Here is a 22,122-nt window from a genome sequence, read left to right as displayed (position 1 = left end):
TTCCATCAGTGCAGACTGAGCCACACATAATATAGCAGTCCAAGCATCTCATACCCGATCAGACTCAAAGATACAATATCAATTCCATAGCACGTACTGAGCTCCATGTTACTCACCAGTCCAAAAATCACAGAGAATATCAGATCGAAAGATTCAGTATCACTTCCATTATTGAAGACTGAGCTACACATCTCATTCCAGTCCAAAAATCTCACAGAGTCAGACTGATAGATACAGTATTAATTCCTTTAGTGCAGGCTGAGCTACATATTACATACCAGTGCATAAATCTCATACAATAACAGATTGAGATACAGAATTAATCCCATTATTGCAGACTGAGCTAAACATTACATCCCAATCCAATAATTTCACTGTGAACAGATTGAAAGGTACATAATCTCTTAACTCTATTGTGAATGATAAAAATGTAATACTACTCCAAAGCTCACACATGTTTGATTAAAGAAAATCGAAAAGTGTATCTATATTTACAAATTAAACACGAGATGAAGAACTGTATATAAATTAAAGTATTAAAGATACAGTTTCAAATTCGATACTGTAAACTGAAATAAGAATACAGAATGAATTCAGACTTGCACATTGTCTCAGAGACTGAATTACAGAATGAATCCCACACTCAGATAATGTAGCAGAGAATGGCAGATCCAGGATGAATCCCACACTCACACACGGTACCAGAGACTGACAGACAATGAATCCCACACTCACACACAGGAGCAGAGACTGACAGATACGGAATGAATCCCACACTCACTCACAGTACCTGAGACTGACAGATACAGAATGAATCCCACACTCACACACAGGAGCAGAGACTGACAGATACAGAATGAATCACACACTCACACACAGTACCAGCGACTGACAGATACAGAATGAATCCCACACTCACACACAGTGCCTGATACCTGCAGATACAGAATGAATCCCACACTCACACACAGAGCAGAGACTGAGAGATACAGAATGAATCCCACACTCACACACAGAGCAGAGACTGACAGATACAGAATGAATCCCACACTCACACATAGTACCAGAGACTGACAGACACAGAATAAATCCCACACTCACACACAGTACCAGAGACTGACAGATACAGAATGAATCCCACACACACACAGTACCAGAGACTGACAGATACAGAATGAATCCCACACTCACAGACTGTACTGGAGACTACAGATACAGTATGAATGTCACAGTCACATTACTACAGACTGAGTTACACTTTACAGACCAGTTCAAAGATCTCATAGTGGCAGATTTACAGATACAGTATCAATTCTATTGGTGCAGACTGAGCTACATATTAGATATATTGGTAAATACTCGTGTGATACTGAAATAAACATTATCAATACCATTGGTACAGACTGAGCTATACATTACATACGAGTCTAAAATTCACAAATGACCAGACTGGAAGATATAATTTAAATTCTATTAGCACCGCCTGAGCTCAACATTATATATCAGTCCAACAATCTCATACAATTTTAGACTGAAAGATACAGAATCGATTCAATTAGTGCAGACTGAGCCACACATTATATAGCAGTCCAAGAATCTCATCCCGTATCAGACTCAAAGATACAATATCAATTCCATTAACACAGACTGATCTGTATGTTACTCATCAGTCCAAAAATTTCATACAGTATCAGACTGATAGATACAGTATCAATTCCTTTAGTGCAGGATGAGCTCCATATTACATACCAGTCCAAAAATCACCTACAGTGTTAGACTCAGATACAGAATTATTGCAGAATGAAATACACATTACATACCAGTCCAGTAATTTCACTGTGAACAGATTGAAAGGTACATTATCATTCACAATCGACTTCAGAGATTAAGATGTAATACTACTCCAAAACTCACACACGTCGTTTGATTAAAGAAAATCGAAAATGTATCCACATTAACAAACTAAATGCTCGATGAAGAACTGTATATAATTTAAAGTGTTAAAGATACAGTATCAAATACGATACTGCAAATTGAAATAAGAATACAGAATGAATCCAGACTTGCACATTGTCTCAGAGACTGAATTACAGAATGAATCCCACACTGAGATAAAGTAGCAGAGAATGGCAGATACAGAATGTATCCCACAACAGACAGTACCAGAGACTGACAGATACAGAATGAATGCATCAATTATATATAGTACCTGGAGACTGACAGATGCAGAATATACCCCATGCTCACACTCAGTAACAATGACTGACAGATACAGAATAAATCCCACTCTCATATACAGTACCAGAGACTGACCTCTACTGGCGGTAATCGACAACTGTAATGAGGGAACAAATTCACATGATCTGTCATGGTTGCAGAAACAGGACAATGTGCAATGTGAGGAAAGTTTCTGTCTGTAACTTTTACTCTCGTATTTTTGCACTTTTTGACGGTGAAAAATGAAGACAATTGATTCATAATAAAGTTTTTGTTTCACTCATTCGATAGTTGTGAATTTGCCCCATTATATTTCACTGTATATTGCACAGTGTTTGTCTCTGATTTCTCAGGATGATTTACATTGCTCCTCTACCCCATTTAGACTCTTATTTTCCAAGCAGTATGTGGTCTCCTTATTCCCCCCAGCGAAATGCCCCACATCACACCTTTCTATATTGAAATTCAATGGCCATTGACACGGCCGTTCTGCAAGCTGATTTTGTCCCAGTCTTCCTCAGTATAGACAGTATCCCCTCAATCAATTACAGAATTTAACACAGCATTACAAGTAGTGTTTGGTCCAACAAAATGTACTTACAGCTCGTCTCCATTCCCAGTTTTTCTAAATCCCACTCGTGCAATATAATGTGAAGAATGAGTTTATCTTCTGTCCCTCTCTCATCTGTAAACTTCAATGACCCGGGGTTTGGGGACATCTACTGGCCGGAAGCAGAACTGCAACAGTTCGGAACAAATTGCTGAAACCGGACAATGTGCAGTGTGAGCGTGTTTGTGATTTGTGGCAGGTATTAAATCTGATTTTTTTTTAAACCCGCCCATTAACATTTCTTGTTTGTTATTGAACAGTAAACAGAGCCGGACAGTAAGGATGTGGGGTGTTATACAAAGAGCATCTATTGCAGGCATCATGTGAGAAGTTTGAAGGACACATTTTAAACAGTGGCTGTTTTGTTTCGGTTGAATGGTTCATCCCAAGGGAGAGGGGATTAGAAATCTGATATGTGCAAAGCTCCCCGCCCCATCGGGTCGTCCCATTGATGGATCAGTGCAGGGGGTGGGCCGTGTTTGGATGTCACTAAATTGTTGTAAAACAGCCCAACACACCTGGTGTGCAGAAGCTGAGTGCTGCAGTACTGCAGTGGAGTCAGACACTGACACTGTTTGTATCGCTGGTTTTCATTTGTGGATATTACAATGATTATTAACAGAGAGATTCAATTGATCACTTTTGTATTTTCTCCCTCACCTGTTCTTGAATTACAAGAGATACTTTTTCTTCCAGAGGCAAATCCTTGAAGGACCCAGAATCAGTGTGATGTTTCCTCCACTCGAGGCACAAGGAACAGTGCAGCCAGCTCCTTCTCACACACAGTATGTATATTATCACTCACAGAGCACAGAGACACAGACAGGTCATCAGTCCCACATTCTCAGACAAGCAGAAATATTTAATCCTACACTGATCCCAATCCAACAGTCAAACAGAGCAGGAGAGACAGACGGAATTTCCATTTCACAACAACTCAGTACCACTGACCGGCAGATAAATAATTCCCAGTCCAAAATTACACCCACTATCAGATTGAAAGGCACTGTGTCAATCTCATATTAGTTCAGCCTTAGCTACAAATTAAATACCAGATAGAACTTACACATGGTACCGATTGATAGATACAGAATCAATCACAATAATGTACCCCGAGATTCAAATTAAATACCAGCCCACAACTCACACACATTATGAGCTTAAAGATGCAGTATTCATGACAATATTGGACACTAAGATATAAATTAGATACCAGTTCAGATGTTGCCCATATTTGAATCACACATATGTCCAAAAATCTCATAGTGTCTGAATGAAATGTACAGTTTCAATTCCTTTACCGGAGACTGAGGTGCACATTAGATACAAGTCCAAAATTCTCATACAGTATCAGATTGAAAGATACAGTATCAATTCCATTAATGCAGACTGAGCTACACATCACATACCAGTCTAAAAATCTCTGTGTCAGATTGAAAGATACAGTTTCGATTTGATTAGTACAGACTGACCCACACGTTACATACCAGCATACAAATCTCACACAGTATCTGACTGAAAGATACAGTATCAATCCCATTAGTGCAGACTGAGCTGCACATTAGATACCACTCCAGAAATCACATTCTGGGTCATGCTGAAAGATGCAGTTTGAATTCCATTTGTGCAGACTGAGCTACACAACAGACACCAGCCCAAAAATCTCTGTGTCAGATTGAAAGATACAGTATCAATTCCATTAGTGCAGATTGAGCTTCACATTATATATGGTCCAACATTTGAATACATTATCGTACTGAAAGATACAGTATAAATCCTATTCATGTTGACTAAGCTACACATTGCAAACCAGTCCAATAATCTGATCAACTCATGCTGAAAGGTACGGCATCAATACCATTATTGCAGACTGAGTTATTCCTTACACACAAGTCCAAATACAGCACACAGTGTCAGACTGAAAGATACAGTATCAATCCCATTAATGCAGACTGAACTACACATTAAATACCAGTCCAAAAATCACACAGTGTCAGCTTGAAAGATAAAGTATCAATTCCACTAGCCCAGACTGAGCTACACAATAAATACCAGTCCAATAATTTCACAGTAAGGTATTGAAATGTACATTATCATTTAAAATAGTCTTCACAGAAATTAAGATATAATCCTACATCAAAACTCACAAACATTGTTTGATTAAAACAAAATCCAAAAGTGTATCCATAATTACAAATTAACGCTAGACAAAGGACCATGCATACATTCATGTATTAAAGACACAGTTTCATGCAACATACTGCAACCTGAAATAAAAATACAGAACGAATCCAGACTTGCACTTTGTCCCAGAGATTGAGTTACAGAATGAATCCCACGCTGAGATATAATACCAGAGACTGACTGTCACAGAATGAATCCCACACTCACAGGCAGCACCAGAGACTGACAGATACAGAATGAATCCCACACTCACACACAGCACCAGAGACTGACAGATTCAGAATGAATCCCACACTCACACACAGTACCAGAGACTGACAGATTCAGAATGAATCCCACACTCACACACAGTACCTGAGACTGACAGATGCAGAGTAAATCCTACATTCACACACAGTACCAAAGACTGACAAATTCAGAATTAATCCCTCACTCACACACAGTACCAGAGACTGACAGATACAGAGTAAATCCCACACTCACATAAAGTACCGGAGACTGACAGATATATTATGAATTTCACACTCACACACAGTACCTGAGTCTGACAGATACAGAGTTAATCCTAAATTCACACACAGTACCAGAGACTGACAGATTCAGAATTAGTCCCACAATCACACACAGTACCAGAGAATGACAGATGCAGAGTAAATCCCACACTCACATACAGTACCGGAGACTGACAGATACAGAGTAAATCCCACACTCACATGCAGTACTGGAGACTGACAGATATATTATGAATCTCACACTCACGCACAGTACCACAGACTGACAGGTTCAGAATAAATCCCACACTCACACACTGTACCGGAGACTGACAGATGTAGAATCAATCTCACACTCACACACAGTACCAGAGACTGAAGAGAGAGAATTAATCTTAAACTCACAGACAGTGCTGGAGACTGACAGATAAAGAATGAATATACTGTAACAGAGTGGAACAAATTCACATTGTCTGTCGTTGTTCCAGATTCAGGACAAAGTGCAATGTGAGGAAATAGTTTCTCTCTGTAACTTCTACTCTCGTATTTTTTCATATTTTGACAGTGAAATATTAAGACAATTGATTCAGAATAAAGTTTTTGTTTTACTCATTCGATAGTTGTGAATTTGCCCCATTATATTTCACTGTACATTGCGCAATATTTCTATCTGATTTCTCAGGACACGATTTATATTAATACAAATAAACCGAACTGAAACAGAAATAAAAACTGAGCACAAAGCTGGAAGTTTTAATCGCGACCGTCAAAGGTGAAAGGGATAAAATAGAGAGAAAAAAATACCAAAAATGCTGGAAAGACTCAGCAGGTCCGGCAGCATCTGTGGAGAAGGGAAGCTCGGGTTAACGGTTCAGGACTATGACCCTTCTATAGATCAGAAAGGTTAATCCGACATAATTTAAATAAGGAACGGGAATCAGCAGAGGGAAAGACTTCAGAAAATCAATTAATTTCACTGAATCCGGGCAATTGTGTCCAATATCCACAGTACAGATCAGGGGAAATAATAATACAAAGGGACAGAGTTAAATTCAACATTATGCGGGATATAAATGAGCTTTAAAAGTATTTTTTCAAATGTAAATTAGACCCGTTTGTGTTTTGGAAACACTATCCCTCTGAACAGCATCAAATTCGGTTCCAGTCTTGGTGTTTCTGAATTAAGCGAACTGGGATTCAAACCTGTTGGAATTAACTGTTTGGAAGGCAGCTCTGCTCACCATTATAGCGCCTTAGTTCACTCAGAGGGAGAAATAGAGTGTTTCTGTGGAGTTTGGGTTTTGAGTTTCTGGCACTTTAATCACAGACAATAAATAGTTCCCAAACACCAGCCCCTGAACAGACACAACAAGCTGGTGGAATTTCTCATTTATAAATATTAAATAAGGAAACGGCCAGGAAGATTTCACAAGAACAATTGGGGAAGCAAAGAGGAACTACGAAATTAAATTATCAAGGAATATCAAAAGAAATAGTAAATTATTCTCCAGACGCATAAATAAAACAGGGAAAATCAGAATAGCTTCAGTGCCACCAAGGAATGCACAAAATAAACTCACAGGTAACGTAAGTGAAATGGCAGAAATGTTAAATGATTACTTTGCCTCAGTATTTACCCGGGAGATTAACAGGGTGAACATGATATTAGAGGAAGAGGTCAATAAAGATATTAAGACATTTAAGTTAGAAAGGGTGGTTAAACTCCTGGTCCAGATGGATTCCATCTGCACATATTAAATGAAGCAAGGAAAGGGATAGCAGAGGCACTGTTACATATATAGAAAAAATCATCACAAAAAGGAATAGTGCCAGAGGACTGGATGACAGTTAATGTGATTCTTATATTTTAAAACAAGAGATTGAACAAGTCCAGGGAACTATAGACCAGTTAACTAAAGGTCGGTGGTAGGAGTGATCATGGAATTCTTTACTCAATGAAGCAGTAAAAAAACATCTGCAAACCGAAAATATAATAAAGAATAGTCAGCACGGATTTCAGAAAGGGAAGGTTTAACAGTTTGGCAGAAGGTTTGACAGTTTAAATTACAGTTCAACATAACTTATCTGCTTCTCAATTCTATTCCTCGAGAAATAAACTTCTGTTTGCTTTCTGTGGCCTTATCAACTTGTGTTGCTACTTTTAATGATTTGTCAATCTGTACCCCTAAATCCCTTTGCTCTTCTACCCCATTTAGACTCTTATTTTCCAAGCAGTATGTGGCCTCCTTATTCCCCCGAGCAAAACGCACCACCTCACACCTTTCTATATTGAAATTCAATGGCCATATACACGGCCTTTCAGCAAGCTTATCAATTCTTCTTGTATTTTGTCGCAGTCTTCCTCAGTATAGACAATACCCCCAAAATTAATTACAAGAATTAAACACAGCATTACAACTAACGTTTGTTCTAACAAAATGTACTTGCAGCTCGTCTCCATTGCCAGTTTTTCTAAATCCCACCCGTGCAATATAATGTGAAGAATGAGTTTATCTTCTGTCCCTCTCTCATCTGTAAACTTCAATGACCCGGGGTTTGGGGACATCTACTGGCCGGAAGCAGAACTGCAACAGTTCGGAACAAATTGCTGAAACCGGACAATGTGCAGTGTGAGCGTGATTGTGATTGGTGGCAAATACTAAATGTGATTGGATATCTGAAGAAACCAATCAGACAGTTTCAGTTAATAATTATTGTGATGTGGAGATGCCGGTGATGGACTGGGGTTGACAATTGTAAACAATTTTACAACACCAAGTTATAGTCCAGCAATTTTATTTTAAATTCACAAGCTTTCGGAGATTTTCTCCTTCCTCAGGCAAATGTTTCAAGGGAACATTTGCCTGAGGAAGGAGAAAATCTCCGAAAGCTTGTGAATTTAAAATAAAATTGCTGGAGTATAACTTGGTGTTGTAAAATTGTTTACAATAATTATTGTGACATCACTTCCCATGACCCAATCACAATCATTGCCTTCCCCCATCCCTCATTACCATAGGGCTGTGGGGCTGCCTATTTAATCCGAGCTCGGAGCGGATTTGGGTCATTTCTGGGTCTGAAATTGAGTTTGAAAATGCCTGAGGACAAGAAAGCAGCTCCCAAGAAGGGCGCCAAGAAAACCTTGAGTAAAGCACCAGCCAAGGGCGGCAAGAAGCGGAGAAAGTCGAGGAAGGAGAGTTACTCCATCTACGTCTACAAAGTGATGAAGCAGGTTCACCCCGACACCGGCATCTCCTCCAAGGCCATGAGCATCATGAACTCCTTTGTGAACGATATTTTCGAGCGCATCGCGGGTGAGGCTTCCCGCCTGGCCCATTATAATAAACGGGCGACCATCAGCTCCCGGGAGATCCAGACCGCCGTGCGCCTGCTGCTGCCCGGGGAACTGGCCAAGCACGCCGTGTCGGAAGGGACAAAGGCGGTGACCAAGTACACCAGCTCCAAGTAAAACTCCACAATGTACTGAAAAAAAATAAACACAAAGGCTCTTTTAAGAGCCACCCACAACCTCTCTGAACGAGCTGCATTTCCGATATATTTACATAGTATGTTTTTAATACCGCGCTATTATTCCAATCGAAAACTGATACTCTACGCTGTTGAAATTTCTGACCCATAAACTGAACACGAGTTTCTGATCCGCTCCTTCCCATTCGCTTTGTTCTTAAAGCGTTACTATTCCGGCGACGAACACACCCTGAATGAGCCCTTAGCATTTCCATTATCTCTATGAATTCAGTCTCCCCACATTAAAAGCAAACCCACCCCTTGCAGTAACACAGCGGAGTCGGGGCAGAATGAGAACTCCGTCCGGGTCCGTCTTTTCACAGAAACACTCTCGGCTCTGTGAGAAGGGACCAATCTATAACGTGTCACTTTTATAAAGACTAAATTGAAACGTGTCCCTTCACGGAATGCTGTGAATGGGGATTTCGTCCCGAACGGTACAGTTTGAAAGCGATGATAAAATTAGCGATAATTTAAAGCAGATTTTAAAACAGCGCCAGCGATTGGTGACGGGTAGCGCTGAATAAGACAAGATAAAAAGAACGGGTTTAAAATCTTGTGCTCAGGGAGAACATTGATCGAAATCCGGTCCTTTACTACACTGAAATTGGCGGGCTTTTTGAAATTCATCAAATTACTTGTCTGACCGTTGAGGCCGGTAAATCCCGCCCTCTTCTGTTTCTCAGCTATCTGATTGGTTAATGAAATAGGCAAATGAGGTGTATTAAAGAACAACCAATCAGATGATCTTTCTGTCTATAAGAAGGGTAAATACGGAAATCATTCTTCATTCTTTGTGAAAGTGTTTGTGAGATTGTGGAAATGTCTGGAAGAGGAAAAACCGGCGGTAAAGCTCGGGCCAAGGCCAAGTCTCGCTCCTCCCGGGCCGGACTGCAGTTCCCTGTGGGCCGTGTTCACAGGCACCTGCGAAAGGGGAACTACGCTGAACGTGTGGGTGCCGGAGCCCCGGTCTATCTGGCTGCTGTGCTCGAGTATCTGACGGCTGAAATCCTCGAGCTGGCCGGCAACGCGGCCCGGGACAACAAGAAGACCCGCATCATCCCCAGACACCTGCAGCTGGCCATCCGCAACGACGAGGAGCTCAACAAGCTGCTGGGACGGGTGACCATCGCTCAGGGTGGGGTGCTGCCTAATATCCAGGCCGTGCTGCTGCCGAAGAAAACCAGCACTGTGAGCTCCAAGAGCAAATAAAGCGACCAAGATTTAATCTGATAACCCAAAGGCTCTTTTCAGAGCCACCCACTGTATTTATGAAAGGGCTGGTTACTGTCAGTCAAAGGACTTGATTCCGATTCGCGAAACTAACAATAACTTGTTAAACACAAATGATCCATATCGGTCTGTTGCAGTATTCGCTTCCGGACCGCAGATGTCGCCAACCTCCAATAGATTGAAATTTGCAGTTTGTCTGGTGAATGAGACAAAATACCAGAACCGTCAGAATTGTTAACTGGGTGGGTGGGATGCAGAAATACCAGGGACGCTTGTTATTATTTACCGTCCCATCCTCGGACAAGTCTGCCTCGGTTTGTTATTTTACCCAGATGTATACAACAGATGCTGAATGATCAGTTGTTTATTGTGTCAGCGATTACTGAATAAAGAATGTGTGAAATTTGTGTTTGGATGTGAGTGAGGTATTTATTCTGTCCCTGCCCGTCTGATATCTGCTCCCTCCCGTTTGTACATTTCCCGTTTAAGCAAATTTCTCAAGGACATGCCATTTCAACCCAGGAGATCACAGCTCTTTCCATCGCCGATTTGGTGGCTCTGAAAAGAGCCTTTGTTGCACTTGGTGCTGAAGCCGGGTCGGGTTTAGGCGCGCTCCCCGCGGATGCGGCGGGCCAGCTGGATGTCTTTGGGCATGATGGTGACTCGCTTGGCGTGAATGGCGCACAGGTTGGTGTCCTCAAACAGCCCCACCAGGTAAGCCTCGCTGGCCTCCTGCAGGGCCATGACGGCCGAGCTCTGGAAGCGCAGGTCTGTCTTGAAATCCTGAGCGATCTCTCGCACCAGGCGCTGGAAGGGCAGTTTGCGGATCAGCAGCTCGGTGGATTTCTGGTAGCGCCGGATCTCCCTGAGAGCCACAGTGCCGGGTCTGTAGCGATGAGGCTTCTTCACTCCGCCCGTGGCTGGAGCGCTCTTCCTCGCCGCTTTGGTAGCCAACTGTTTGCGAGGAGCTTTCCCGCCGGTCGATTTACGCGCCGTCTGCTTGGTCCTGGCCATTTTCTGAACAGATATCAACACAAACTGAAACACAAAGACTGTTAATACGGAGTGCGCTCTGGGGCCGCCTTATAAAGGGTCTAAGGGGATCCGCCCCTGGCTTCTGATTTGCTGACGACCAACACCCTATCAGGGAGTGACCGTCCCGGGACTGTGATTGGCAGGTTTGAACCGAGCTCCAACAGTCAGACCGAAACGGCGGGAGATATTGGGCCCCAATTGGCTGAGCTGAAATTAATCATCAATTTCAAAAAGCCCGCCAATTTCAGAGCATCAAATAACAGTTTCAAGAAAATCTAATTTCCTTCCAGCAATTTAAGAATCTCTCTCTTTATAATCTCCATTATTTCCTACTCCTCAGCTCAAACCTCAGGCTGTTTCACATTCCGGTTCATTCTCTGATCTGTCTGTAAACGGGCGGGAATAAAGCCCCGGTCATTGCTTTCCGTAACGGGACAAAGTCCAGCTTCAATTTCAAAAATCCCGCCAGTTCCGGCCCGGTGAACCGCTCCTCAAACAGAAACTTCACATCGAACTGATAATTGAATGAGGGTAGGAAATAAAGACCGAGTAGAGAGGACACAGCGGGAGAGGGAGTGAGGAGGGATTTTACTCTGAGCGGAGAATGTAATGTCTGGGGAAAGAGTCTGTATCCCCGCCTGTTCATTTATACCGTGAAACCGGGAATTCCGCTCCTTCTCTCGGGTTGGCCGAGAACCCCTGTACCGAGTGTTGGGGAATCTCCCCATACTAATTAAATATCGGAAACTGCTTCCCCATCCCGAGATCTTTCCTCTCCCCGTTCCCAGGTCAGTGCTCTCTCTGTGAGGCGGTGGGTGGCTCTTAGAAGAGCCTTTGTTTTGTGTTAGGTTTGAAAGGGTCGAGTTGTTCAGCCGCCGAATCCATAGAGAGTGCGGCCCTGCCGTTTCAGAGCGTACACCACATCCATGGCAGTGACCGTCTTGCGCTTGGCGTGTTCAGTGTAGGTGACCGCGTCCCTGATCACATTCTCCAGGAAAACCTTCAGCACCCCGCGGGTTTCCTCGTAGATCAGACCCGAGATCCGCTTGACACCGCCACGGCGAGCCAGGCGGCGGATGGCTGGTTTGGTGATCCCCTGGATGTTATCACGAAGCACTTTACGGTGCCGCTTTGCTCCGCCTTTGCCCAGTCCTTTGCCTCCTTTACCTCTGCCAGACATGATGATTCTTCACTCAAATCGCTGCTGAATGAATAACAAACTTATGCTGCTTCCGTTTTTATGCAGCCTGCCCCGACCTGACTGAAACAGACACAGGGAGGGGAGGAGACAGAGTGAGATATTAAACAGAGAGCGGAGGAGACAGAGTGAGATATTAAACAGGGAGCGGAGGAGACAGAGTGAGAGGACAGAGAGGGGAGGAGAGAGTCAGAGTGACGTACAGAGCGGAGAGCGGCCTCTGATATTCCAGCTCCACCTCCAGCTTTCTCCACCCGCCAATTTCAAACCGTTTATCGATAATAGAACCAAAACACAGCGCTCCGCACAAACCCTTACAGACTCGGGCTTCATATTCATGGATTCCCAGAAAAACAGAGCTTTTAAATAAGCCCCGTTACAATTAACAGTCAGTAATATTCCTGCCTAAATACAATCCCTTCTATAACAAGTCAACCCGCCTCCTTCCATTTCAGTCCCAGACCCGATTCGATCTCCCCACACATCCCCTCCCAGACGGGTTCAGCAGTTGACAAACACTTTATTCCAGCTGATTTGAAGAATCTCATGTGTTGGGGTTTGAACTGTGATAGCGGCGGATCTCCGCCAGTGTTACCCTGTCACGGACTCTCGCCCTGAATCTGTGAGAAAAAATGAACTGGGACCGGAGCCGAACACACGCCAGTTCCAGTGAGGCCCGGCCCGGACATCCCATTCTCTCTATTTTATTTCAGACAGTGGGCGTGTGGCGAGGATAGCGAATGTCAGCGAGTCACCAGGACCCTGGGTTTATTTGAAATGATTTCTATCTGAAATCTGAGCCAGGCCCCGGGACAGGAATCATCTGATTCCGGGATCAGCTCTTTTCTGAGAGACGTGGGTGGCTCTGAGAAGAGCCGTTGGGTTCAGATGGTCACAAGTTGCACTTGATATTTTTACTTCTTTTTGCCCGCTGCTTTCTTGGGCTTTGCTGACTTCGGCTTGGGCTTGGCCCTCGGTTTTTCCACCTTCTTCGCCTTCGCCTTCACTGGCTTGGGGGTCTTGGGCTTCTTAGCCGCCGCTTTCTTCTTAATTGGTGATTTCGCCGCCTTTTTCGTGGTCGATTTCTTGACCGCTGGTTTCTTGGCCGTTAATTTCTTGACGGCTGTTTTTTTGGCCGCTGGTTTCTTTCCGGGAGATTTCTTGGTCACTTGTTTCTTCACCTTCTTTACCACTTTTGCCTGGGTTTCCTTCTTAGCGACTCTGAAGGAGCCCGAGGCGCCCGTGCCCTTGATCTGCACCAGGGAGCCTTTTTCCACATTTCTCTTGATACTTAATATGATCTGGGACCGGAGCTTCTCCACATCCAGGCCTTTGGTAGCCAGAACCTTCTTTATCGCGGCCAGGGATATCCCCTTGCGATCCTTGCAATCCGCCACAATCTTGAGGATCTGTTCGCCCAACGGGGGACCGGTGGACTTGGGTCTGGGAACCGCCTTCTTCTTCTTGGGAGCCTTGGGTGGAGCGGCGGCGGCAGGAGGTGCCGTTTCGGCGGCTGCAGTGTCTGTCATGTCCGGGACTCTGTCGAAAATCTCTCTGACAGTCAGAGCTGGGTCAGAAATGAAACGAGAGGCGGCGGCACAGAGCAACTTAAAGGCACAGAGCGGACGGGGCGGAGACATCCTGCTGTCAGCTCCCGGCCCCTCCAGCCTCTCTGTGTTTCTCTCTCCTCTTAAACTCCCCGATTCCAATTAAAATCGGGCACTCCAGAGTCCCAGACTAGCCCCTTCCCATCTCTAACACTGGGATGTTTGCTGTCGAAAAACTTTCACCGGAATTAAAAGCACCAGTTTCGATTTAAACCCGTTTCATTGCTGCACTGATCGCGCTCTCTCACCCGATCACTGACATGATCTCCGTTTTTCGGCTGAAATCTTGAATTGATCTGAAACTTTACCTTAAATTTCCACTTCGGAGCTCGGCAGGGGAGGAGGGCGATCCTTTGACAGGGATTTTAAAAAAAAATTACTCCAAATAGACTTGGAAATCCGGCGATGAGACCGGCCACACAAACACAGTGACATTAATCTAACCCACCCGCCCCTTTAACACACTCTCTCTGACACAATGTTCACATCTTCACATTCACAGGACAAACTGTTCGCCAGATTGACAATTCCCGGGACAGGCTTTCCTCCCCGCTCGGCCTGTGCTGCAGATTCTCGGGGGTTAGTTGTCGTTTCCCAGCTCAGTAACTGTTAAACACTCTGAGGCCAGCGCTCCTCACAGTGTCTGGTCCCCAGATTCAGGGGCAGGAGCCAATCACAGCTGTGGATGTGATAATCCACACCTGGTTTTACATTATTATATTGTTCGACAGAGAAATATGTTTGATTAAGATGAAAATACAAATTATCCGCTCTGGGCTCCTCCAATCTCTCTGTGTCTCTCTCTCCTCCGAAACTGACTGACAGACAATCGTAACTGGTGTCCTATCCGTCCCGTTCTCAATCCCCTGAGACGGCTAGTTACTGAATATATTCAACACTAACAGGCAGTCCAGTGTCAGACAGTTACAGGCTGTTTCTCTCCAACTTTCCTTCCTGGACTGGAGACAGGTAAATGCACCGTCAGACCGGCGCATACATAATAGAAGGGACAGTGACCGTCTGACCAACAGAACCGGAGGTCTGTTCACAGACACAGAATGAGTCTTTACCTTACAACAGGGTATCTATATTACGCTCATTAACAGTATCCTGCTTTCATGTACAGCACTGGAGAGAGAGAGAAAGACAGACCGACAGACAAACAGAGAGACATACACACAGACACAGTATCAGTCTCGCACTTCCTATCAGTATGTCCGTTTCACGCTCAGTAACAGTATCCCACCTTCATGTACAGCGCTAGAGACAGAGACACAGAGAGGCACAATATCAGTCTCACATTCCCACCAGTGTGTCCGTTTCACACTCAGAATGGGAAGAACCTGCTATTTAAAATCATTGCTGCTTTCTCCCCCCAAACCAATAGTGAATGTTCCTGGTTTAGTTCCAGTCTCACTCTGTGGTTGGACAGTGAAGAGTGGAAACAGAGCCGGACAGTCAGGATGTGGGGAGTTATACAAAGAGCATCTATTGAAGGCACCAGGTGAGAAGTGTGAAGGATACATTTTAAACAGCGGCTGTTGGGTTTCGGTTGAAAGGTTAGTCCCATGGGAGAGGGGATCAGAAACCTGACCTGTACAAAGGTCCCTGCCCTCTCACACTCACATACAGTTCCACGGACTGAGAAATACAGAATGAATCCCACACTCACACACAGTACCAGAGAGTGAGAGATACAGAATGAATCCCACACTCACACACAGTACCAGAGACTGACAGATACAGAATGAATCCCACACTCACACACAGCACCAGAGACTGACAGATACAGAATGAATCCCACACTCACACACAGCACCAGAGACTGACAGATACAGAATGAATCCAACACTCACACACAGGACCAGAGACTGAGTTTCAGAATTGCTGCTTTACTCGGTCATCATCCTTTGAATCTATTGGGGAAATTGAAAGAAAGTCAGTGAAACCGCCCCATTTTAATGTTTGTCTCTGTAGAATTTACGACCCAATAAAGTGTATACGGGCACGGGGTCCGTTCAATTCCCCTTTTGCTTTGCTCTTGCTCTCATTCAGATTTACACCGCACCCGGTTTTCACGTTAACAATCACTTTCAGGGCTAAGAATCAGAATTCAGTTCCTTCCTCTTTCTCACTGCGGAGCCAATCTCTGAAATAATTAATTACTGATATTAATATCCCGCATATTAGCAGCACGTTCCCCGCAGTGTCACAATCCAGAATGAACGTCTTGGAGAAAATAGGCTCGTTTTCAGGCTTCGTCAATGATTCCGTTTTCAGGACACACGGCTCCTGTTCAGTCCCTGCAACGGAATCAATCGATAACCTGTAATTTGTTATTTTTACAGGTAGAAGTGAAATTTGTCCATTTCAGCAATCTATGAATGGGGTTTTATTCCGCAAGTTATCGACAATGTGCTTTTAAAACAGCGCTAGGAATCTGGGACGTGTAATACGGAATAACATTATTACAAAGAGATTTTAAGTCTTTGTCTGAAAACGACATGTCCGAGTAATTCACTGATTTCATTCACTGAAATTGGCGGCCTTTTTCAAATTTTAAAAAATCGGTCAATTCTGGCCAATAATTTGCTCTGTTTTCTTATTGACGTCTTTCCGATTGGTGAAGGAAATTAGTTTTCAAGCTAAGCAACCAATGAGAAGTAGCCTCAGTTTGGAGCGGGCTTTGAGAGTTGGGCCTGTGGTAATTCCAGGTCCCCAATGACTGAGCTTAAACGGTTCAATTTCACAAACCCTCTCAGTATCAGTGTCAGAAACAACCGTCAGAGGGAAAATCCATATCACAAACTGGCCCCTTATCACAGCGGCTCAGCTTAACCTGTTCTCCCATGGAAACCCCCGGTCCCACATCACAACATCTGACTGATAAATAGAACCAAAACAGAGCGAATGGAGTGAAGGAGCATTTCACTGAGGGGGAATGCAGGTCCGGGTGAACTCACTTGTAACGTTCCCTGGACAATTCAGTGCACTCATTCAGGGAAATTTTCCTCTCAGTAACCGGTGCAGCACGCCGCCGATCCCACGTCACCGTACTGTGTGTTCCTGAAAACTCCTTAATTATAAAACTATTCCCCAACCCCATATATCCCGCACCAGTTCCCAGGTCAGTGCTCTCTCTGTGAGGCGGTGGGTGGCTCTTAGAAGAGCCTTTGTTTTGTGTCCGGTTTGAAAGGGTCGAATTGTTCAACCGCCGAAGCCATAGAGAGTGCGGCCCTGCCGTTTCAGAGCGTACACCACATCCATGGCAGTGACCGTCTTGCGCTTGGCGTGTTCAGTGTAGGTGACCGCGTCCCTGATCACATTCTCCAGGAAAACCTTCAGCACCCCGCGGGTTTCCTCGTAGATCAGACCCGAGATCCGCTTGACACCGCCACGGCGAGCCAGGCGGCGGATGGCTGGTTTGGTGATCCCCTGGATGTTATCACGAAGCACTTTCCGGTGCCGCTTGGCTCCTCCTTTGCCCAGTCCTTTTCCTCCTTTACCTCTGCCAGACATGATGATTCTTCACTCAGATCGCCGCTGAATGAAAAACTCTCGCCTTTCTTCTCTATTTATAAAGCCCGCCCCGACCTGGTTGAGAAAGGCACATTATCGGAGAGGCCGGGGAGGAGTGTTTGAATGACAGACAGAGCATGAAGTGCGGGAGGGAGGAGACTGGCTCGGAATGACGGACAAGCGGACGTGAAACTTCAAGCTCCGCCTCCAGGAATCAGTTACCGTCCTTTATAAACTTTTCACCAGCATCAAATGCGAAATATAAATTCAGACACAATCCTTACAGACTCCGCCTTAATATTCAAGGATTGCTCGAAAAAAAAGGCGGAAAATACAATTTTAATTCAATAAATGAGGCACACTACAGTTCCAATACAATCACTGTCATAACAGAATCAATCAGTGCCGCTACGGAACCGTTGGAAGAGGGAGTTTTAGTTTTCAGATTTGTAGCTGACAGTAGGCGCCCAAAAGTTCAATAAACTTGAATCGGTGTGGAAGGCACCCGATACCTTTCCGTGCTTGGGTCAGTATGGGACTGAATAGATTCAGGCACCGGGATGGATGGAGACTGGTCCTGTGTGGGGACTGAATAGATTCAGGGACCTGGATGGATAGAGAATTATCCTGTGTGGGGACTGGATAGATTCAGGCACCTGGATGGATGGAAAATGATCCTGTGTGGGGACTGGATAGATTCAGGTACTGGGATGGACAGAGACAGTTCCTGTGTGGGGACTGGATTCAAGGACTGAGATGGAGAGAGACTTGTCCCTGGCCACTGTGTGAAGCGGAATCTTAAACTTCGCAACCTCAGCGTCCAATTTACCCTGAGATAAGCATCAGACCCCATTTCCGCTCCACCACCAAGACCACCAACTTCCACCTCCGAAACATCGCGCGTCTCCTCCCCTGCCTCAGCTGATCTGGTGCTGAAACCCTCACCCACGCCCTTGTTACCTCCAGACTTGGCTCTTCCAATGCTCCCCTGGTCAGCCTCCGATCTTCTGCCCTGTGTAAACTTGAACTCCTCCAAAACACCGTTCCCCTATCCCAACTCCCAACAAGACCCGTACACCGATCACCCATGTGCTCGGTGAATTACATTGGCTCCCATTAGTTTAACCGCTGTATTAACGTGGGATAACTGTAATCAATAGGTCAGTCTCTTCAGACAGTAACCAGCCCTTTCATAGATACAGTGGGTGGCTCTGAAAAGAGCCTTTGGGTTATCAGATTAAATCTTGGCTGCTTTATTTGCTCTTGGAGCTCACAGTGCTGGTTTTCTTCGGCAGCAGCACGGCCTGGATATTAGGCAGCACCCCGCCCTGAGCGATGGTCACCCGTCCCAGCAGCTTGTTGAGCTCCTCGTCGTTGCGGATGGCCAGCTGCAGGTGTCTGGGGATGATGCGGGTCTTCTTGTTGTCCCGGGCCGCGTTGCCGGCCAGCTCGAGGATTTCAGCCGTCAGATACTCGAGCACAGCAGCCAGATAGACCGGGGCTCCGGCACCCACACGTTCAGCGTAGTTCCCCTTTCGCAGGAGCCTGTGAACACGGCCCACAGGAAACTGCAGTCCGGCCCGGGATGAGCGAGACTTGGCCTTGGCCCGAGCTTTACCGCCGGTTTTTCCTCTTCCAGACATTTCCACAATCTCACAAACACTTTCACAAAGAATGAAGAAATCCTCCCGCACTCGCCCTCCTTATACCTTCTGGAGGAGAACAATGGGGGCAATTGTGATTGGTCCATCTGTTCTCAATCTCATTGGTTCAACGAACAGACCATTCAGAGAGCTGTTTAATTCACCAATCAATAGCCGGCAATGAGAAAAGGCGGAAAATACCGAACTGAACCGTTTTTTTGAAATGTGAAAAGCCCGCCAATATATTTGTAACACAAGAAGCGGATTTAGTAAATAATGTCGCGTAAAGACAAAGATTTAAAAATCTCTCTTCTTTTACTCTGTTATTCCACATTTCCCGTCAGAACTTCCAGAATTTTTTACAATCCGGTTAAAATCCGGCTTCATTCACCGTTCGCTTTCAATCCGGCGGGAATAAAGTCCCATTTTGTAACGGGACAGATTCCAGCTCAATCTTTGTAAAAGTAACAAACCACAGATTGTGGATTGATCCCTGTTCACAGGAGCTGCAGCGCGATCGAAACCGGAGCCGAGACTCCTGGTGCAAGAAGTCGAACAGTGACAGAGCCTTTAGACTATTCTGTACTCGGTGTGAATTCCCTTTCAGGGCTGCTGTTTTACAAAGGATTGCGGTTCTGAAAGTGATATTCCCGAATAATGAACAAACAAACGTGAAAAGGATAATGAAATGACAGAAGTCTCATCCACCGCCTTAAAACGGCTCTGAAGGGGCAGATGCGGGGGAAGGGGTGGAAAATGAACGGGAATGAGAGGATCAGGGACACGTTTTTGGTTATTGGGACTAAATAAAAAAGCGACACACAGATTAAACCGGGCTGTGATTATGAGAATCTTCCAGATTTCAAGAGAAACTACAAAAACACAAGAGTTATCGAGAGACAGTTAGTATCAAACTGTCTACAGTAAAATGATTCCATACAGGTGTCGGTACAGCGTCTTCAGAGAGACTGTGGGTGGCTCTTAAAAGAGCCTTTGTGTTTATTTTTTTTCAGTACATTGTGGAGTTTTACTTGGAGCTGGTGTACTTGGTCACCGCCTTTGTCCCTTCCGACACGGCGTGCTTGGCCAGTTCCCCGGGCAGCAGCAGTCGCACGGCGGTCTGGATCTCCCGGGAGCTGATGGTCGCCCGTTTATTATAATGAGCCAGGCGGGAAGCCTCACCCGCGATGCGCTCGAAAATATCGTTCACAAAGGAGTTCATGATGCTCATGGCCTTGGAGGAGATGCCGGTGTCGGGGTGAACCTGCTTCATCACTTTGTAGACGTAGATGGAGTAACTCTCCTTCCTCGACTTTCTCCGCTTCTTGCCGCCCTTGGCTGGTGCTTTACTCAAGGTTTTCTTGGCGCCCTTCTTGGGAGCTACTTTCTTGTCCTCAGGCATTTTCAAACTGAATTTCAGACGCAGAAATGACTCAAATCCGCTCCGAGCTCGGATTGAATAGGCAGCCCCACAGCCCTATGGTAATGAGGGTATGGAGAAGGCAATGATTGTGATTGGGACTGATGTCACAATATTTTTCCTTTATCGATCTGATTGGATATCTGAAGAAACCAATCAGATTTAATACCTGCCACCAATCACAAACACGCTCACTCTGCACATTGTCCGGTTTCAGCAATTTGTTCCGAACTGTTGCAGTTCTGCTTCCGGCCAGTAGATGTCCCCAAACCCCGGGTCATTGAAGTTTGCAGATGAGAGAGGGACAGAAGATAAACTCATTCTTCACATTATATTGCACGGGTGGGATTTTCAAAAACTGGGAATGGAGAACATTTTATCGATAAAACATTAGTTGTAATGCTGTATTAAATGCTTGTAATGAATTTAGGGGGTATTATCTATACTGACTTTGATAAGCTTGCTGAAAGGCGGTGCAAATGGCCTTTGAATTTCCATATAGAAAGGTGTGAGGTGGTGCATTTTGCTCGGGGGAATAAGGAGGCCACACACTGCTTGGAAAATAAGAGTCTAAATGGAGTCGAAGTGTAAAGGGATTTAGGGGTACAGATTGACAAATCTTTAAAAGTAGCAACACAGGTTGATAAGTCCATAAAAAGCAAACACAGAGGTTTGTTTCTGGAGGAGTAGAATTGAAAAGCAGATAAGTTATGTTGAACTATAATTTAAACTTTCAAACCTTCTGTCAAACTGTTAAACCTTCCCTTTCTGAAATCCGTGCTGACTATTCTTTATTATATTTTCTGTTTCTCGATGTTTTTCTATTGCAGTCATGATGTGGAGATGCCGGTGATGGACTGGGGTTGACAATTGTAAACAATTTTACAACACCAAGTTATGGTCCAGCAATTTTATTTTAAATTCACAAGCTTTCGGAGGCTTCCTCCTTCGTCATTTTCACATCGTTCACCTGACGAAGGAGGAAGCCTCCGAAAGCTTGTGAATTTAAAATAAAATTGCTGGACTATAACTTGGTGTTGTAAAATTGTTTACAATTTTTCTATTGCAGCATTGAGTAAAGAATTCCATGATCATTCCGACCACCGGCCTTTAGTTAACTGGTCTATAGTTCCCTGGACTTGTTCTATCTCCTGTTTTAAAATATAAGAATCACATTAACTGTCATCCAGTCCTCTGGCACTATTCCTTTTTGTGATGATTTTTTCTATATATGTAACAGTGCCTCTGCTATCTCTTCCCTTGCTTCATTTAATATGCACGGATGCAATCCATCTGGACCAGGAGTTTAACCACCCTTTCTAACTTAAATGTCTTGATATCTTTATTGACCTCTTCCTCTAATATCATGTTCACCCTGTTAATCTCCCGGGTAAATACTGAGGCAAAGTAATAATTCAATATTTCTGGCATTTCACT

The 22,122-nt window shown here is 44.5% G+C and overlaps 2 protein-coding genes and 1 pseudogene across 2 annotated transcripts in view; all 3 read right to left on the bottom strand.

The window, feature by feature from the left end:
* The window catches only part of LOC137318381 (zinc finger protein 850-like), a 263,722-nt pseudogene that overhangs the window by 11,293 nt on the left and 230,307 nt on the right, over nt 1-22,122 (bottom strand).
* The window catches only part of LOC137318386 (zinc finger protein 16-like), a 254,149-nt gene that overhangs the window by 218,965 nt on the left and 13,062 nt on the right, over nt 1-22,122 (bottom strand). The window lies entirely within an intron of this gene.
* On the bottom strand, nt 18,891-19,265 carry LOC137318408 (histone H2A type 1-C-like; the record flags this gene model as incomplete). The annotated part of the gene is made up of 1 exon (XM_067981313.1): nt 18,891-19,265. A coding segment is annotated over exon 1 (375 nt), but the record flags the coding sequence as incomplete, so codon positions are not given.

Source organism: Heptranchias perlo, unplaced genomic scaffold (assembly GCF_035084215.1).
Source record: "Heptranchias perlo isolate sHepPer1 unplaced genomic scaffold, sHepPer1.hap1 HAP1_SCAFFOLD_70, whole genome shotgun sequence".
NCBI classification, from domain to species: domain Eukaryota; kingdom Metazoa; phylum Chordata; class Chondrichthyes; order Hexanchiformes; family Hexanchidae; genus Heptranchias; species Heptranchias perlo.
The sequence above is the reverse complement of the archived record's forward strand: the minus strand, read 5'-3'. Positions and strand labels throughout refer to the sequence as shown.